General features: G+C 40.4%; 1 protein-coding gene across 3 annotated transcripts in view; it reads left to right on the top strand.

The window, feature by feature from the left end:
• The window catches only part of arhgef40 (Rho guanine nucleotide exchange factor (GEF) 40), a 44,872-nt gene extending 27,994 nt beyond the window's left edge, over nt 1-16,878 (top strand). For 2 of the 3 annotated variants that reach the window (XM_007573977.2, XM_016661754.1), the window contains exons 18-27: nt 827-1,206; nt 1,573-1,822; nt 2,654-2,743; nt 4,985-5,191; nt 8,026-8,205; nt 8,298-8,478; nt 9,859-9,969; nt 12,383-12,492; nt 13,214-13,257; nt 14,376-16,878. In XM_007573977.2, the coding sequence (XP_007574039.1) occupies nt 827-1,206; nt 1,573-1,822; nt 2,654-2,743; nt 4,985-5,191; nt 8,026-8,205; nt 8,298-8,478; nt 9,859-9,969; nt 12,383-12,492; nt 13,214-13,240 (1,536 nt within the window). In that variant the 3' untranslated portion in view covers nt 13,241-13,257; nt 14,376-16,878. The remainder of the gene's footprint in view (nt 1-826; nt 1,207-1,572; nt 1,823-2,653; nt 2,744-4,984; nt 5,192-8,025; nt 8,206-8,297; nt 8,479-9,858; nt 9,970-12,382; nt 12,493-13,213; nt 13,258-14,375) is intronic. The other variant, XM_016661755.1, reaches the window with a different exon arrangement.
• The last annotated feature ends 1,102 nt before the right edge of the window (nt 16,879-17,980 follow it).

Raw genomic sequence — 17,980 nt, 5'->3', positions numbered from 1 at the left:
AGGCCACACTTTTCAGATATATACATGACTGCTTCCAATCAAGGGCAAGTCTCTTCAGGTTATTTACACATTCTGAAAATGTAGATTCTAAGCTTTCCAATTATGATAAACACATGGAAATCTAAAAAGAAATGAGGCAGATATGGCTACTTGAAAATCAGCACTCAGGAAACCAAATTTCAAAGAAAACATCTCTCAAAGTTTAAAAAGAATTATTTCCTAAAACTGTTCAGGGACCTGGAGGAACTAACAAAGACTGCTTTCAGGGGCATTTTGAGTTATTTATAGATTCTAAAAGTGTGGATTATACGCTTTCTAACAATGTCTAAAACTTTAAAGTCAAAAAAAGACTTCAATGTCTTTTTTGTCATTTTTAATGTCATTTTTAAAGTCTTTTTTAATGTCTTTTTCAAGACTTTAAAAAATGTCTTAAAAATGTCTTTAAAAAATTTTAAGACATTTTTTAAGACATTAAAAAATTTCTTAAAAAAGACATTTTAAAGACATTAAAAAGACATAAATGGCCATTTATAAATGTTGGCGCTCAGGAAACCAGATATATGAGAAAACAGGCATCAACATTTCAAAAGAACTCTCAACCAAAACTGAGGAGCAACCTGGGATTGTTAGCAAAGGCTGCTCATTTACATTACTACGATATACATCACATTATCTCCCTCCTATTGAGCACTACTTTGTGTTGGTCTATCACATGAGATCCCACTAGATTGCAATTTTGCTGTTGTAATGTGACCAGACGTGGAAAAATTCAAGGGGTACCGATAATAATAGATATTAACAAATTTCCATGTAAATGATCTTCCAGCCCCCAGATGCCCCGCTCCCTCCCAAGCCTCCCAGGAAGCGCCACCCCAGCTTTGACCTCCAGGCTCTCCTGGCCCCCCGCAAAGGCACCGCCACCCCCAAGCCGGAGTCCCCCGTCGGCGGGGCGAGCCGCTCCTCACCCATGTCTTGGCTGGGGCGAAAGAACATGGCGGACCCAGTCATCGCCACCAGCATGGCGGCAGCTATTCCCGGGTGGGGCGTCGGAGTAGCAGGCGGAGGTGGAGGGGGTGTGCTGATCCGAGGTGTAGAGGTCAGCAGCAAAGAAGTGGTGGATCACACAGGGTCGCCGCGGCAACACGTCCTGCTCGGGAGGACGGAGAGGGACATGGGAGCAGACAGGACCGGGTCAACTGCACAGAGGTGTGTAGGATTTTACTCTCTCGTTTTCCTATAAATTGTCTTTGAGGATGTGGAAGTTTAGCTGAGTGCACGCTTGGCCTAAAACTCCCAAATCCAACCCACTGAATAAATTAGATTAAGCGGGGCTGAGATGAAAAAGAAAATACATGCATCATTTTGGGGGGGGATCAATCAGCGTGCAATCTGTGATCATTTTTTCATCATCGACTCTTTGATCTCCGTCCACTGCCTGCTGCTACGGCTTCCCTCCAACATCTCTGCTTTTTCTTTCATGTTTGTTTCTCGTTTTAAAAAAACTATTTACTTTCTTATTCGCATTAACCGATTCCTGTTCCCATCGCTTCCCCCCCCCCATTCATCCCGCAGTAAACTGTACCTGCTCTGGTGCAGGATGCTGAGCTCAGAGCGGCAGTACGTCGCCGTCCTGAAGGGAGTTGAAGAGACCTACCTGCCCCTGCTGGAGCTCTCCGACACCCCGGCCTCCATCAGGGGGAAGGGAGACACGCTCTTCCCCAACTGGGGCAGCCTCACTGCCTTTCACTCGCGGGACCTGCTCCCTGCCATGGAGGGCGCTCTTGTGCAGAGTTTGTTGCAACAGGACTGCTTCAGCAAATATGTAAGTCCCAAAATCTGCTGGGAAGGTACAGGAGGTAACCTTGCTGCCACTATCTATGTTTCAAAGTCTAGCTATTAGGAATTCACAAGCTTTGGTAAAAGGATAATTAAAGCTTTTTTTTTTTTTTTAAATGGCAACATTGAAAAAACCCACACCCTTGATGAAGCTCATATTGTAAAAACAAAAAGATATTTAACCCTCCAGCGGCCTTAGCATGACGGTCAGGGGGGTGCGGCAAATGTCACGGTTTGACAGCGCGGAAGTCGGGGTGTTGTCTATCAGACCGTCAGTTCCCGAAACCACACACACACACAAAAACGTTGTTAAAGCAACCCTGCCCGCAAAGCTTGTGAGGTTCAAATTAACATAATTTATTAGGACTGTGTTTTGTTTTCTGTTCTTTTTTTTTTTTTTACATACAGAGCAAATGTTACACAAAACATGATTCAAACCTCTTTTTTTAAACTGTATTTTCGCTAAATAAAATTAAGGCCCGTCTGAAGTTTGCCTCGTCTAAATATTTATGACAGTTAAGTTGATGTAAACACATGTAGTCCAGAAATCTTAAAAACACAGAAAGAGCCCCTCAATTCAGCAACAAAATGTGAGCTTTATATCACAGATCAATTTCAGTTGAGTTGTCTTTAAGTACTCAACCTTTCCATCTGAACTGGTTGTGCAAAACATCAATAAAAATGTAAATGAGGTTCAAATAAACTGTATATTATTCAGTTTACACTTCATATTTTACCTTGTGCTTATTTAAATGACAGCTAATGTAAAAACACACTGTAATGTTTTTATTTCCCCCTCTACCCCATGCATCCAAAGAGGGAGGAATTTCTCCAGTATTCCCACTACATCCGCTCTAAACCAGAAATGGATTCTCCTCTGGTCACACAGGCAGCTGACTTCTTTAAGGTAAGAACCAGCAATTGTTTCCTGGTAATTTCAACATTTGAATACAAAAGGCAGGTTCTACTTGCATAGATTTATTATCAAGACATCCATAATTTGCTCCAGTGCCTTTTTCCCCCCCAACATACAGTCAACTCATTAAAAAAAAAAAAAATCACATTTTAAGCTAAAGAAAATGGAACAGCTTTGGGCCAAAAATGAACTAAAACATGTTTTCAGATAACAAGAATATCAGTCCAAGTATTTTTTGTGCTCAAGCACAAACCAATCAAAGTAGCTTTATTTTTCAGTGGCAGCAATTAAGCTGTATACAGTGATGCTAATTATACGTTCAATATAAGACCAGAAAAGCCAATTAAGGGCAGATTATAGAGAAAGTAATTTGAGCATCCAAGCTACAATTAGCTAAAACTAATCCATCAACAGCATGATGAGATTACCACCAAGACTTTACACGAAGAGATCAAAGCGCCGGAGATCTCGAAGGGAGTCCTGGAAAGTGCGGCCGACCACCAGCAGGTGGCAGCGTGAGCTAGTGATGGCACAACCTGCCTCTGTTACAGCAGCTTGAACACATGGTAGATAATGGGAATGGGCAGGTTTATGGTTATGGTAATGGCTGTGGAACGGCATGCTGGCTGATGGTGATCATTTAATGGGAGTGAAAACAGGAGCAGCAAGGCTTTCAACTTGTTCGTGTTTTTTGTTGTTGTTGTTGTTGTTGTTGTTGTGGGAGGTTCAGAATGAAAAGGGATTTCCAAATTAAACTCCAGTTAAGACTAGTTCATTTTGAATAGCTTTAGCTGAAAAATCCAAAAATCTTTTTTTTGTTGTTTTTTTGTTTTGTCAATTTAATATTCTACACTCTAAACATAATATAGCATCCAGAAAAAAAAGTTATGCTTTTTTCAACTTACGGTTGAATTTGTTATGGCAACACGAATAGTTGTTGGATGTCCATCCATCCATTTTCTGAACACCCTTGTCCCTCAGTGGGGTCGGGAGGGGTGCTGGTGCCTATCTCCAGCTAACGTTCCGGGCGAGAGGCGGGGTACACCCTGGACAGGTCGCCAGTCTGTCGCAGTGTTGGATGTCCATACAGCCCCATTATTACATTATTATACTGTCAGTTTATATCTAGTAGGAGGCTTGATGTTAGAAACTTAAAAAATAAACACTTCCTAATGTCTTTCATTTTAGGTTTGGAGAAATAGAAAGGACACCTTACCAGAGCATCAAGCTAACTTTAGCTAATCAGAGCAAATTTGATTTCTCCTGTTTCAAACATTTTGTCACAACTTATTCAAATACTCTTTAAAAATAAACTTTATATCACCACACATTTTGTACTGAGCAGATATTTACACTGATGTCTATGTATATCCACATTGAACATATTGATTTATTTCAATTAACCAAATCATAAAGTAATTTAAAAAAATAATAAAATAATGAAAAAAACAAAAACAAAACTGAAACACCATTGATGATGAAGTGCAAACTAACTCAACCCTAAGTTTAGCTGAGAGTTAGCATGTCTACTTCAAAATAGTTTAATTTCTATAGGTTTATAAAATAGTGTTACCATAAGCTGCCATGATGTTTCATGAGCTTAGAGTTGACTACAGATTATTAGCTGAGTAGCTTTTAGCTTAATACTCCAGAGAAAATTAAGGGGCTTCCAGGTTCTAAAAGGATGTAACTCCTGCTGTTTCTGCATTTAGCATAGTAGTAAAAAGTTTGGACACCACTGCCGTAGAGGCTGGCAGCATTATCCTCCAGACCCAGCTACTTTTACTAAATGAAGACTCCATTATGTTACCCAATACAGAGAAAACATGAACTGCTTCTTACCTTCCAGCAGAAACTAACTTCAGAAATAGTAAGCTACCCCTTTAAGTTCTACAATTTGTATGATTGGACCTTCATGAATTGCATTTTTGAGTGTTTGCCAATCAGACTGACCTCTGGGAAAGTTTTAGGCTACAACTCAAACTCTTTAAATCGTTCCTTGAAAAGTCCCTGAGGAGTTTCTGTTGGGCAGCTTAAGACATTTCGCTGCGTCAGCAGATTCGGTTGCCACGGAGAGACGTCTGATCCGCAGCAGTTTTTTGAATTGGTGTTAGAGAGTGACACTCACACACTAGACAGTTTTTTCTGATGTGAACCCAAAGCAGAGACAGAGGTGGCATTTATTCTGTTTCTACATTTCTGCTCTTGTCTTCCCCTCACCCCCACCCAAAGTCCAAACTCCCCCAGGCGTCCCCCCTCTCCCCTCTGTCTTTCCCTTACTGCCTGCAGGCTCCCATTCAGAGGCTGGAGCAGTACTGCGAGGCCCTGGAGGAGCTGGGGGGTTTAAATCTGGCCTCAGACTCCGCCCTCTCCGTCCTGAGACACGCCCAGCGGCACGGCGAGGACCTCAGGGCCAGTGACCTCATCGTCGGCTGTCCGGTGAGAGTGCCTGTCCCACATTTTTTCACAGTCTGCAACTGACAAGTCCCACTTTCTTTTCTTAGATGGGAAAAACCTAAATAATTTTGATGAGGTCAGGCTGAGGGGAAGGGAGGGGAATCTTTTCACTTCAGTTTTTATCCGTTTTTATCCAGCAATTAAAAGAGATTCAAGTAGTCATTAGGTTCACAATGTTTAAATATTGTTTTAAAAATAAGCATTCATACCCTAACTTCGAAATAGTATCACGTTACAACTAAGAACTGCATCATATTGTGTGAACATTTTTATGTGACACAAAGTAACACATAACTGGACATTTGGAAGGAAACCGAAATTTAGTTCACTATTTTTACAAAGAAAAACTTGAAATCCGTAAATATTTGAGACCGCCTATAAAAACACACATTTTAAAACTTCAAACACATTAACAATACTTAATATGCATTATTAAATATTGCATGTTCCTTATTTCTGTTCTTGGGTGTACAGCCAATCAGCACCCAAGGACAGTTAGAGGCGCTCCTGGATTGGCTGCTTTGCAAATGTCAGCCAATAGAGTGTCAAGTAGCGTTCCAGCTAATATTTCAGCTTCCCAAGCTACATTTTCTTTCAAATATTTTAGATATACTCTGCAAACAAATCTGGGAACAAACTAATTTTCCGAAAATAATTTGGATTCACAGAAAAATCTGCAAATACTGTTCCATACGGGTGGACGGATCGATCCAAAAACAACATTATCAATATCAAGTCGATATCAGTATCAATCGATCGACACTAGTGTGATTCCATCTAGTAATTTCAACTCAACTTCACCTCAGAAAAGATTTTTTGTTTTGCTCTCAAATTATATGTATTTTTTGTTTTTCAGGGGAAAAATGCAAAGAATTTCTTTGTGTTTCTGTCGTTCCAGTTTATCATGTTATAGTATTTTGTAGACATGTATAAACTTTGTCCAGATTCTCCCAAGTTTTTGACAAAATAATTCAAAAGAAAAACTACAAAAACAAACAAAAGCTCTGAAGTTTATTGACATATCAAACTTAACTAAAAACTATCTGTATCGATATCGGTCATACTTCCCCTATATGCACTTGGTATCGGATCATAATAGATGGAGGGTTCACTGTAATGTGTTCTGTCTATAGTCACATAAAATCCCAGGAAAAAACACATTGAAATTTGTGGTTGTAACATAATAAATAACCTGTAAATATTCAGTACTTTTTCCAAGGCAGTAGCAAACAAACTACTGAAACAAAAGTTTAGATCGTTTCTAGATCTGAAAGCTGCTGTTTAAAATGACCTGAGGTTTTTCTCATGGAAATAGTCAGGTAAATATTCTATAGACTTTTGAAACCTTTGTTTATCTTATGTTACAGAAAATACTCACCCACCTTTTGACACTTACAAGCAGAGGGAAAAAGAAAAAAAAAAAGAAAACGAGAAGAAAGATATTGCTTTCCTGTTCAGACCGTGGAAATGTTCGCAGATTGTGCAGTTATTGTGGATTTTTCTGAATATATTTAGGCTTTAGAAGAAATTCTTTGACAAAAACATCTCCTCTTGACCTTCACATTGTTAGTCCAACGTGGCGGCATCGTTCAGAGGCAGTCACGACAAGCGTTGGACTCCCACACACACACGCGCACACACACACACACACACACACACACACACACAAGCAAACACAATTTATATATGAGGGGAGAGATTAGGAGTGCACAAACACTTCCACTGGAGCCTCTTCACATTGACAGCTCTCCAGGTAAAAAGTGATTACAAGTGCAGGTGTTTTTCAGTGGGCGTGTGTGTGTGGGTGCTCATGATGTATGTGAAGCCTCACTTACATGATGACCCCCCCCCTCCCACCAACACACACCTCACCTATCCACAGTTGTAAAAATAAAGCTGCATGTCAGTAAATCGCCATAACTCTTTAATCCGCTTCGGCGGACGAAACGTTCCAGTCGCTCTTCGCCGTTTGTTTGCGCCTGGTATCTCCTCCCGTAGGAGCGCTACGCAATTTCTGACTTTTACGAGTGTCTGTCTGCCTTTTGTTATGAGTCTTAACAGCACGAAAAAAAAAGTCTCAGCCCCTGTAATTGACGCGAACAATGAAGTCACATGTCTCGCGAAAAGACATGACTCATTTGGCCAATTAGAGCAAAGATCCAACAGATAAGAAAAAGTGCTTGTGCGAAGGCAGCATTTGCCTCTATAGAAAGCGGAGGAATAATAATAATACTGCTTTGTCTTTTTCTTTATTGGACTGTGAACAAGGCCTATCAATCTTTACAGATGAAATGTTTTTTCTTTTTTTTTCTTTTTTTTTTTTTGAACACCAAACTAGGAAACTGGTAGCTGAAGCGGCACTGGGTACAAGGGGCCTGGTTTGGCAGGAGAATAAAAAGACTTTTGACAGAATCAGAATCAGCTTTATTGGCCTAGATTGTGTGCACAAACAAGAAATTTGACTTTAGTTTCAAGTGCCTATATTGTGACTCTCACCTTTGGCCTTGATGGATTGATTATAACTAAAGGAATGCAAGAAATTAAAAGGACTAGAGGTCAGTGAGAAAATTTGTCATCCGAAGCAAGCTCAGACGAGTCCACATCACCTAAAGGAGGCAACAGAGGTGGCTAAGATGCGTCTTCGGAGGTTTTCAAAATTTGTCCCATTGGAATATTAGACCCAAATGTCTTTGATAGCAATTCAGGTGAACAGAGGTTATACCATCCCTCTAGAGACAAACCCTTATTTATAGTTAAAATTTCTTTAAAAATATATTTATATAAGCCCCGAGGCTAATGTGTTTTTCTGTTTTCAGATCTCAGTGGCAGAACGCGGTGACCTGGTGCGGCAGGGTGAGCTCACCGTGTGCGGGGGACCTCGGAGGAAGCGGGCGGGTGTCAGGAATGTCTTCCTCTACCAGCACACCATCATCTTCACCAAGCAGAAGAGCCCGAGTCCAGGTCGCACCGTCTACAACTACAAGCACAGCATCAAGGTCAGAAGCTAGAGGCTATTTTCTTTAAATGGCAAAGTTTGGATCAATAATTCAAACACGATTTCTTCTTCTTCTTCTTCTTCTTCCGACAGATGAGTGAAATGGGTCTAACTCAGAATGTCGGTGATGAGGGAGTGAAGTTTGAAGTCTGGGTCCGACAGGCACCCAGGACCAGAGACTGTATCACCCTTCAGGCCCAGAATAGAGCAGGAAGGGAGTCCTGGGCTCATGACATAGCCCATCTGCTGTGGACACACGCCATAAACAATACAGGTACACTATAAACTTCAGTGCCAAACGCATCAATCACCAAATCCCATTGTTACAAGTCTTTCATACACTGAAAGTAGTGAAGTCAAACAAACAAGTCCAAACCTTTGTTGGACTTGTTTGTTAGTGTTAAAATACAGGAATAAATGTCTTAATATTTTAGTATTTTCACATCACATCAACTTTCAAAATGCTATGATTGGCCTATACTATGGTAGGCCTATGGTGTTTTTACTCCTTGCTATAATTGCTATTGGTTGACCACGTAGTTATTAGCCATGTTGTTAGCCATGTCCACCGCTCAATATGCTAAAGAACAACAAGGACACCAATCTGCTACTGGAGTACGGGTCCTTTGATATTTAGGGAAAGAGTATTTGCTCCCTTGTAGATTACAACATTTTCTGATACACTTACATGTGACATCAATCAGACCCCATGTGAAACTGCCCTGTTTGATAAATCATAAGTTTCCACTTAAAAAAAATAGAATGTTGCTAACAACTTGAAGTAACACTTCAAAAACACAACATTTTTCTTCAGATCAAGGCCTATTGTCTTGATTTTTGGGCTTCTTTAGCATTATTGCAAAAGTACAAAATCTTAAAAAGTATTTTCATTTGAAGAATAAAATAGTTGGGACTACAGCAAAAAAAAAAAAAAAAAAGGCAACACTGAAGGTCAAATACAGTGGTGGATGTAAAACTAGGATGACACGCCATACTTGACAGAACCCTGAATTTTGGAGTTTTAGAGTCACTGACCGAAAGGAAACAGTTAGAAAATGTAAAGAAAAAAAAAAAAAAAAAAAGTAAAACTAGAAAAGTTCAGGATCTTCTTCCATTATATTTGCTGTTGCCACCTACTGTTGGAGAGTTGGTATTAGAGTATTGTTCAAGGGAGTCCAACAGTTAAAAAAAAACAAAAAACTTTAAGATGCAAATATGTTCTTTGTTTCAAAAGTGGAACAGTATTACTAGCATTTCCTAGAAGTAGAAAACATATGGAAACCAAAACAATGGTTTCAGTTTGACATTTTTTCCCCCTTTGTTTATGCTCAGCTTTCTAAACACATCGAGCTGCTCCATATCATGTGTTCAAGCATCGCTTCCTGCTCTTGGCTTAGATTTCAGTATCTCCCTGCAATATGGTGCTCAGAAGCTCCTTATAAGAAGGGATTAATTCTGTTCAGATGGTAATGTTCTCCAGAAACAATGAATTGTTCTAAACAAACAAATGAAAGCAGTGAAGCCAGAACATGGGATGTTCCTGAGATTATTAACCGTGATTTGGATGACAATGCATAGCTATTCGTAGGGGAGAAATGATTCCTGGAAATGCTCACTGAAGTGATTTTTCTGAATATTTTTGACTCTCTCTCAGAGCTGTGTCTGAAGGAGTCGCTGTGCATGGGAGTTTCCAGTAAGCTTCTGCTGGACGCTACAGGAACTCCGGGATCAGAGCTGGACTCCATCTGCAGTCTTAGCGACAGAGGTAGGAGCACAGTGTCTACACCACCAACACCTTTTCACCTTCATACCACAAACTTCAATTTATTTTGTTGGGATATTATGTGATCAACATGAAGTGACAAGTTATGGTGAACAGAAGGGGAAATGATGTCATGAAACATTGAAAACTCACTTTTTTATTAGTTCAAACACTAAATATACCTCAAAGTGCATAAAGATGTACGGTGAAAACCATCTTCACCCTACCGCTCTACTGTCTTCCTTATCTCTGCTTTTGGGGGTACAGTCAAATCAGCACAAAGGAAAACGAATGGCTTTCTTTGATTGGCTGCCTTGCCAACACCAGCCGGTAGCATTAGCGCCTCGGTATTTCAGCTTCCTTTCCTTTCAGGACGGCCTATCGAATAGTTTAGAAATGCTCTATGAAGAAATTTTTTCTACCTGCATGAATAATTTGTTCCAAATTTCCTTTGTATTCAAATCCTTTTACTGCGGCAGAGTTTCTCCTTCCAGCTGGTCAATGAGCCTAAACATAAAAGCAAAGCTACCATGCACTGGTTTATGTTAAGGGTGTTTTCACACCTGATAGTCTGGTAGACTCTGCCCGACTGGAGTCCATAATTGCTGCAGTTCGCTTTCACACTGCACTCTGTCGAAAAAAAAAAGTTCCTCCCCTCGTCTGTGGTGTCACTGAACCAAGAACCACTGAAGGAAACGACACTGAAATCCTTCTTCACAAAAATGGAGTGGCGATTTTAGCGATTGTAGGATTTCTCTTTTTTCCTTGGTACAAGATCGTGCTGGCACTAGACTCTCGTGTTTGTTTGGGTTATATTTACCCAGAATACCCTGCGCTATAGTCCTCTTCCTGCTTTTGGAGCGGTCTCCGGTCCGCTTGGCGTTCACATATGCATTCAAACCGCGCCAGAGTTCACTTCAACCGAACCAAGACCTAGGTTTTTATTGGTCCACATCAGAGTTTGATTATGTATTCACACTTACTCAATCAAACCAGACTTTCTAGTCTGGTTTGATTAAAGCGGACTAAATAGGTCAGGTGTGAATGCACACTCTTAAAGTATAATCAAGACTTCAGCCAGTTATAGTCCAACCCCAAAGACTCCTGGAGCTTAATACAAATTCCTCTTCTTCTCAAATTTCTGTCACATAAACTCCCAATAAATTACACTTAATTTATTGGAATTGTATTGGGGTTTTAACACGACCCCAATATGTGGAAAAAGTGCAAGTGACATGCACACCACTGCAAGTAACTAATGGAGTTCAAGAGTTTCTGCCTGGAATGCACTTTCACAAGGAGAGAGCAATGGAGCATACATTGCGTAATGTTTCGCCTGCACCTCTTGTTTGATTGTGCCTGTAATAGTCGGCCGTAACATCCCGCCGTAATTGAAAAAAACGAGCTTTTCGGACACATTAATTGAATTTCTTTGTTTTTGAGCCGCTCGGAGCAGCAGATCAATCTCTTAACAGAAAACGTATTATCCTCCTGTAAAAGTTAATATGGTTGATGAAATCACTGTGGGCGATACACCGAGAAGACGTCTTCCCCCCCTCCTTCATTTGCAGTTCTATCTGTTTAGTCAGCGCACCTCTTCGGAGGTCTCGAAACTAAAGTCTTCTCCGAGGGACACGCTGTTCCTTTTAGTTATGCAGCATTCAAAAAAATGAAACATTGTAATATGCACACTAAACTATCTGACTTATCTACTTTCAGAGTAGCTTTTTTTTTTTTGCGGGGATTCGATTGCATCTTTGTCGATCTTGCAGAAAAACACATCGTTGGCCTTTGGCAGCTGAGCAAATTCAAAGTAACCAACGATTTCTGAAAGGAACAGAGACGAGAGACGTGATATAAATAGATAGGGACATATTCACAACAGCTAGAGCACACTCGTAAATCTGTCTCTTAAATACAGGGAGTTAGGGAGTGCATTCATGAGCGTCGAGGGGGGAAAAGAAGGCTAGCATGCTCTGCAAACTGCTGCCGCAGAGTTTAGCTGTTATGAGTCTTCTGTTTTTTTGTTGTTTTTTTTTAAAGATCCATCCACATCTCTGAAGAGAACTGTCTGAAAGTGATTCCCCAATTACACCTCAGTGTAATGCGCGTTCTGCCCACCAGGTGTCTTGTTGAGCAGATTTCAGGCCATGAAATGTCCTCAGGGACAGACACTGGTGTTAGAAATTCACCAGTACAGATGGAGGAGGGAAAAAGAAAATCATTTCTACCCTGTTGTCTTCCCCTATGCTTACTAATAAATAAAAATAATAAGCATAATGACACCCCCCACCCCCTTCTGTATGAAATGATTCATTGAGAGGGGGTTTTCTCCATGGAAAACGTGTTTTTGTGCTGAACGTGTTCTACATTTTGCGGCTCCGTTTTGATTGGACCCCCCACCCCTCTGCTTCAGTCCACAGTAGCTGCTCAGACTCGTCCTCTGTGGGCAGCCAGAAGGAGGGGGGATCCCCGGCGTCTGGGAGGGACCCCAGGTCAAGCTCCGGATCAACAAGCTATTCACAGGTGGGCACGGAGTTTACACACATAGACCGCAGGCCTCACTGAGGTGAATGAGAGCTGGTTTTATTTGTAGACATTACTCAAAACTCCCAACATGTATTTAAGAAATAATAAGCCTCTTTTATTTTTTTTTTTTTTTTTTAGGTGGCACTTGGTTTGTAGGAAGTTTTTGTAGGAGTGCATCATGTTTTACAGTGAAAAAGGAAACATGGAAATAGTGCTAGTTACATCATGGTATCAAAGACTATTTGAGTGTTTGTTTAGGTGAAAATGTCCCTGATTATGACTTTTTAAAGAGATTATTACTACAGTTTTTGAGTTGTTGTTGTTTTTTTTAATAAAAAGGTGTTTGTCCCCAAACCATAAATTCACCTTCCATATGTTTGCAAAGCAGAAACACGACACTCGTCTTCAGCTGTGAGCAAACAAGTGTGTCAACCCAGAATCAGATGCATTTTTACTGTTTAAACACATCCACACACCCACACACACACACACACACACACACAGATTCCCCCCGATCTCCTTATCCAGCAAACAGAATATGACAGATTGGCAAACAGACTGTGCCGGGAACAGATTGACGGACAGACGGACAGAACGGATAAGGGCAAACACACAGGCATCGATGTGCGCACATTCGACAACAGGTTGAAGACGCCTTTGGTGTGAGAATCTAAAATGTGACTCTTTTTTTTTTCTCTCTCCCTCTCTCTGCCCACAGAGTCATTCTCCCTCCACAGCTGTGTGACTGTCATCTGAACAAGAGTGAGTTTTATGGGCAGGTCTCTTCCTCTCCCTCTGTTGCTCCTTTTTTCTTTATTGCGTTGCTCATGTTGCTCACTTTGGGGATGTTACGAGCAGCGTTGGGCATTTATTGTATCGTTTATCATTTGCCGCTAAAATTTTCTTATAAGAATTTTGATTTATTGCTGCCATGATAAATTTCAGTTACTGATGGTAAAGAAAAATACAAAGCTGACGTTATCAGAAATGTTATTTTTGCTTTCTTCTACACTGTTAGGAGCATCTATACATATCAGAAAATGTTTAAAATATGACTAAATATAGGTACGGTGCGCAGATTAGTGATATAAATCACTAAATAAATGCAAAAGAACAGTATTTGTGTTTGAGGCACTATGAATGTTGTGCCATGCCTTCATTAGCTGTGTTTCCATTGACCATATAATTGCACAAATTTAAATTACGAAATTGAATTTGCTTAACACACCAATTTTGGAAAACATGTTTTTTGCTGAAAAGTTTTTGCTCTTGGAGGAGGTGGTTTTCCGACTTAAAGTGTGACGGAAACACTTTTTTTTGCGTCACACAAGTCATGTGATCACCAGCTGGGTGTTGCTGCTCGTCTTCTACAACGAAGAAGAAGACGACAGAAAGTAGTGGGAGGATGATGGTTTGTTTTCCATTTGTTCAGACACCACAGCTCTCATAGCATTGAACAGTTCATATGAGATGTGTTGAATCCAAAGCTCTTCTGTAAAAATCGCTGACTACAAATTCCTGAAAGTGCCGAGTATGTAGCCACTCCCAAGTATAAGGAGCTTGTTGCTCCAGGCCCTGAATAAGACGCCGACGTCGTCTCTGATGGCTGAGAGATGAGCGCTAGCACCATGGCTGATTTTTTAATATCTCATGTAACTTTTTACATCTGTTGTTGCCATGATTTTTAATGACTTACTGCATGAAAAAACTTATTTATGCATGATTTTAGTTTAATTTCTTATTTAATAGAAACACCCCAATTGCAAAATTGTTTTTTTTTTTTCATGATCCAAGTCCATATCATTCTCACCTAATTGCAAGTTCCCCCCCTTCCCACTGAAATAGTTGGAGTGAGAGTCCTTTCTTTTTTGCTTTTTAAGGAGCAGAAACTGCACTCGGGACTCTTCGTGGCTCCCGTCATCTCTGCCTCGACTCAAAACTGGACTTCACCGACTTCCATCCGAACTTCTCTCGTGCCCTTCAAACCTCCTGCGAGAGTGCAAACGACGCCGGGGGGTGGAGGGATCAGGCGCAGCTGCACCAGTCCGCATCCAAACAGGATCAAAAACTCGCCCGCTCCCCCCCCTTCCTTGTTTTAAACCGTGACAAGCGCCGGTGGGGGGGTGAGGAGGTGGGGGGGCTCTCCGGCGCTCCGCCATTTTGGGTCTGCCAGTCTCAGCTGCTGGCAGAGTCATCGACACCGACGGCACTTCAAGCTTGCACAGTGCGGCCATTGTCTGCCCCGCAACTCCCCACTAGGCCAAACCACTTGGTCTGAACCACTGACTGGCCGACTCTACACATCACATGCTCCGGCATCTGATACTAAACAGGAAGTAATATGCTGGGTGTAAATGTGGCGTGGGATTGCAGATTTAGGATGTATTATGTACTTTATCACCCTCATAACGCTGAATGGAGACTGTACGCTTTTTTTTTTTTATCTGCCCTGTGTTTTATTTGTGTGTGTGTGTGTGTGTGTGTGTGTGGCTCGGGTTAGGTGGGATTGGATCTATGTAAATGAGGTAACAAGCACACTCACACAGACACACACAATGTCCCCCTCGACACATGCAGTCACTCTTATTGTTATCAGACAGTGGAGCACTGTTCACATTCACATGCTCTCCCCCACCCCCCCTCCAGCTCCCTCTCATACACACACACACACACATTGCCCAGCTTAGAGCCTGGTACAGTGACTAAATGAGGCGAGCTCACATCTGAACACGTACAGATGATGAAGAAGAGAAGTGGTTTGCAGTTTCAAAACTGTTGGGAGTGTGTAAGCAAATTATATGGCTTTTTATGAACAGTACTAAGAAACTAAAGTAATAACGGTATTTAGTCGTTCTTGAAGTGTAAGTAATGGTGCTGTAAACTTTTCATCCCCCCTTACAGTTTTTTCTTTTGCATCGCACTTCAATATTTCAGATCAAACAAGTCAAGTTTACTTTTCAGAGCACATTTCAGCAACAAGGCAGTTAAGGCTGTTAAGATATAATCGATTATAAAACAAGCAATAAATATTACATTTTGTCAAAAAAAAAAAAGAAACCATCATCAAACAAATACCAATGTTTTTAGCCTTCATTTAAAGGAACTCAGTGTTTCGGCAGTTTTGTGGTTTTCTGGAAGTTTGTTCCAAAAGGGGTTTGTCCCGTTAGATTATGTGCTAATAGTAGCACATAAATTTAACCCTTATGTTTCTGTCCAAGTGTCACACATTTTTGAGGAAACCTTTTAAATGTCGCAAAAAAGAAGAAAATGCAAATTAGTCATGCATTCATCTACTGGCTTGGAACAAATCAACCAGGCTATATGCAGCGTAATGTCGTCAGATGTTCAGGTTACACATAACTAGCAGTAAGGCAGTAGAGGTTGGAAGCTAGCATGGACCTCACTTCTCAGAAAAATGGAGAGAGGTTTTCAGGAATGCGTAGCTATTGAGTTGTAGTTGTTCCGTCATGTCAAGTCATACTGGCGATGTTACCGCCTGTAAGAGAAAGAAAATTCTAACACGCACCGACAGCGGAAACAGCTAATTGGTCAAGTGAGGTACAAGTTTGCTACATCGTAACTTATTAGGCAAATGTGCTGCCATCTGCCCTTTATTTTGACAGCCAAAAACCAACACAAGCAAGCGAAGTAACTTTGTTTTTTTGCAAAATCGAGAACACTACTGTAAATTTTGCTGTTTCCATCAACCTTTTCTACTTCTAAAGTATGCAATACTTCAAAATGCACTCTGGAAAACTTTGATAGAAACACAATTTATGAAGCACGTCTGCGAGTCCAGCTCTGGATGATACAAAAAAAGTTTTGGAACGTCTAATGTGACAAAATCAAAACTATTTTGCCTCCAAGGGTAGGATGGCTGTTTTTTTTTTCTTAAACACTTTTTTTTGTGTAATTAGACGGGATTATCTTTATTAATGGGTACAAACATGTTTGATAATCTGAAACATTTAAGTAAGAAGCAAGAACAAAAGATTACCTGTAAGGGGGCAAATGCTTTTTCGCAGCATTGTTTATCATCAACGTCTTGGTGCCTGCACTGAAGAATCTCCTTCAGTGTACTGAAACTGAATTTTACTGCTTTTGTTGTTAGATGCCATATTTTGTTTGCCAAAGGTATGAATGGGTGTCAGTGCAATGTTTACTTGTGTTTTAAACATTATTGACTAGTTTTGTTTTTCCACAAACTGTCTGCACGCTCCATAAAATGGAGGAAAGTGGATCATTACGTTTGCTTTATTCTCCGTTTACGAGTTTCATTCTTTAGGCTAGTAGACATGGACGACATCTGATCATTTTTTTAAGGAGCAATATAACAAATTTAATGACAGTATTATGTTTGAAGAAAGATGTGTAAAATCTTCAGCTTTGTGTATGAATTTTGGGTTAGGTTTCCCCTCCCCTCCATGTCTTTCTTGATGTTTGAATGAATCATGTCCATACAGCAAATTTTGGAGGTCGAAGGAAGCAGTGAGTTTGTCTTTGCATTGAGGCAGGAAACACTGATAAGTAAAGATAACCACGTTTCAGCGCTGCTGTCTCTACATACTGGGGATGAAAAAATACGCTAAATGGCACCAAAAAACTCAAAAGAGAAACTTGAGTTGCATGAGTAAATAAAAATAGCTTTTTACTTTTCCCTCAGTTCCTTGAAAGAAGGTTTTGAACTCTTTTAACCTTTCCACATTTTGTCAACTAAAGAGTATTTTATTTCACATCCATAAAACTGACATAAAGTAGTGCGTTGTTCTGAAGTGGAAAATCCATAAGATGTTCAAAGTTTGGGATGAGTAAACTGTCTTCTTTACAAATGTGTCCCTCACTTTTTACATCGGGAGGGAATTGCTTGTACTGGATTTTGTTTTGAAGTAGTAAAGGGGCCTGAATAGACATTCATGTCACAGTGCTCAAAGTTTTGTAGGTAAAATCATTTTAAAACCATGTCTTCTTTTTCCCCTTTCAACTTCTCAACGTTTGCTGATTTATGTTAGTTTGACGCATAAAATCCCAATAAAGTACACTGAGGTTTGTAGCGCTAACGTGACAAAATGTGGACAAGTTTAAGGGGTGTGAAAACATTCAAAAGGGACTGGATGCGACGCCAACAACCAGTGTGAGAAATAAAACACGCTTCTCACCACCGCAGACCTTGATTTTATAAACCAGGGCGACATCATGGTTTTGTCAAGGTCTGAAATACATAAACGAACACGGCTGCTAGGCCAACCACCTAGCAAAGCGAAAGGACATAATGTGCTAAAAATTTCTAATGGTGTGTCTTACAGCAACAAGCTTGTCCTTCGCTGTCTGAAACGTGTAAAAAATTCATAGTCCTGTCATGTCTTTCCGTCAGAGCAGCTTCTCAGAGAAAGATGAAAAACATTCAAATTACTAAATTAATTAAGCCTAACGTTCATTCCTCAGCACTATTACTCTTTTTTTTCTTTGTAACTCATATATATATATA

This window comes from Poecilia formosa, unplaced genomic scaffold (genome assembly GCF_000485575.1).
Source record: "Poecilia formosa unplaced genomic scaffold, Poecilia_formosa-5.1.2 Scaffold341, whole genome shotgun sequence".
In the NCBI taxonomy this organism is placed as follows: domain Eukaryota; kingdom Metazoa; phylum Chordata; class Actinopteri; order Cyprinodontiformes; family Poeciliidae; genus Poecilia; species Poecilia formosa.
This window is presented reverse-complemented; position numbering and strand designations above follow the sequence as displayed.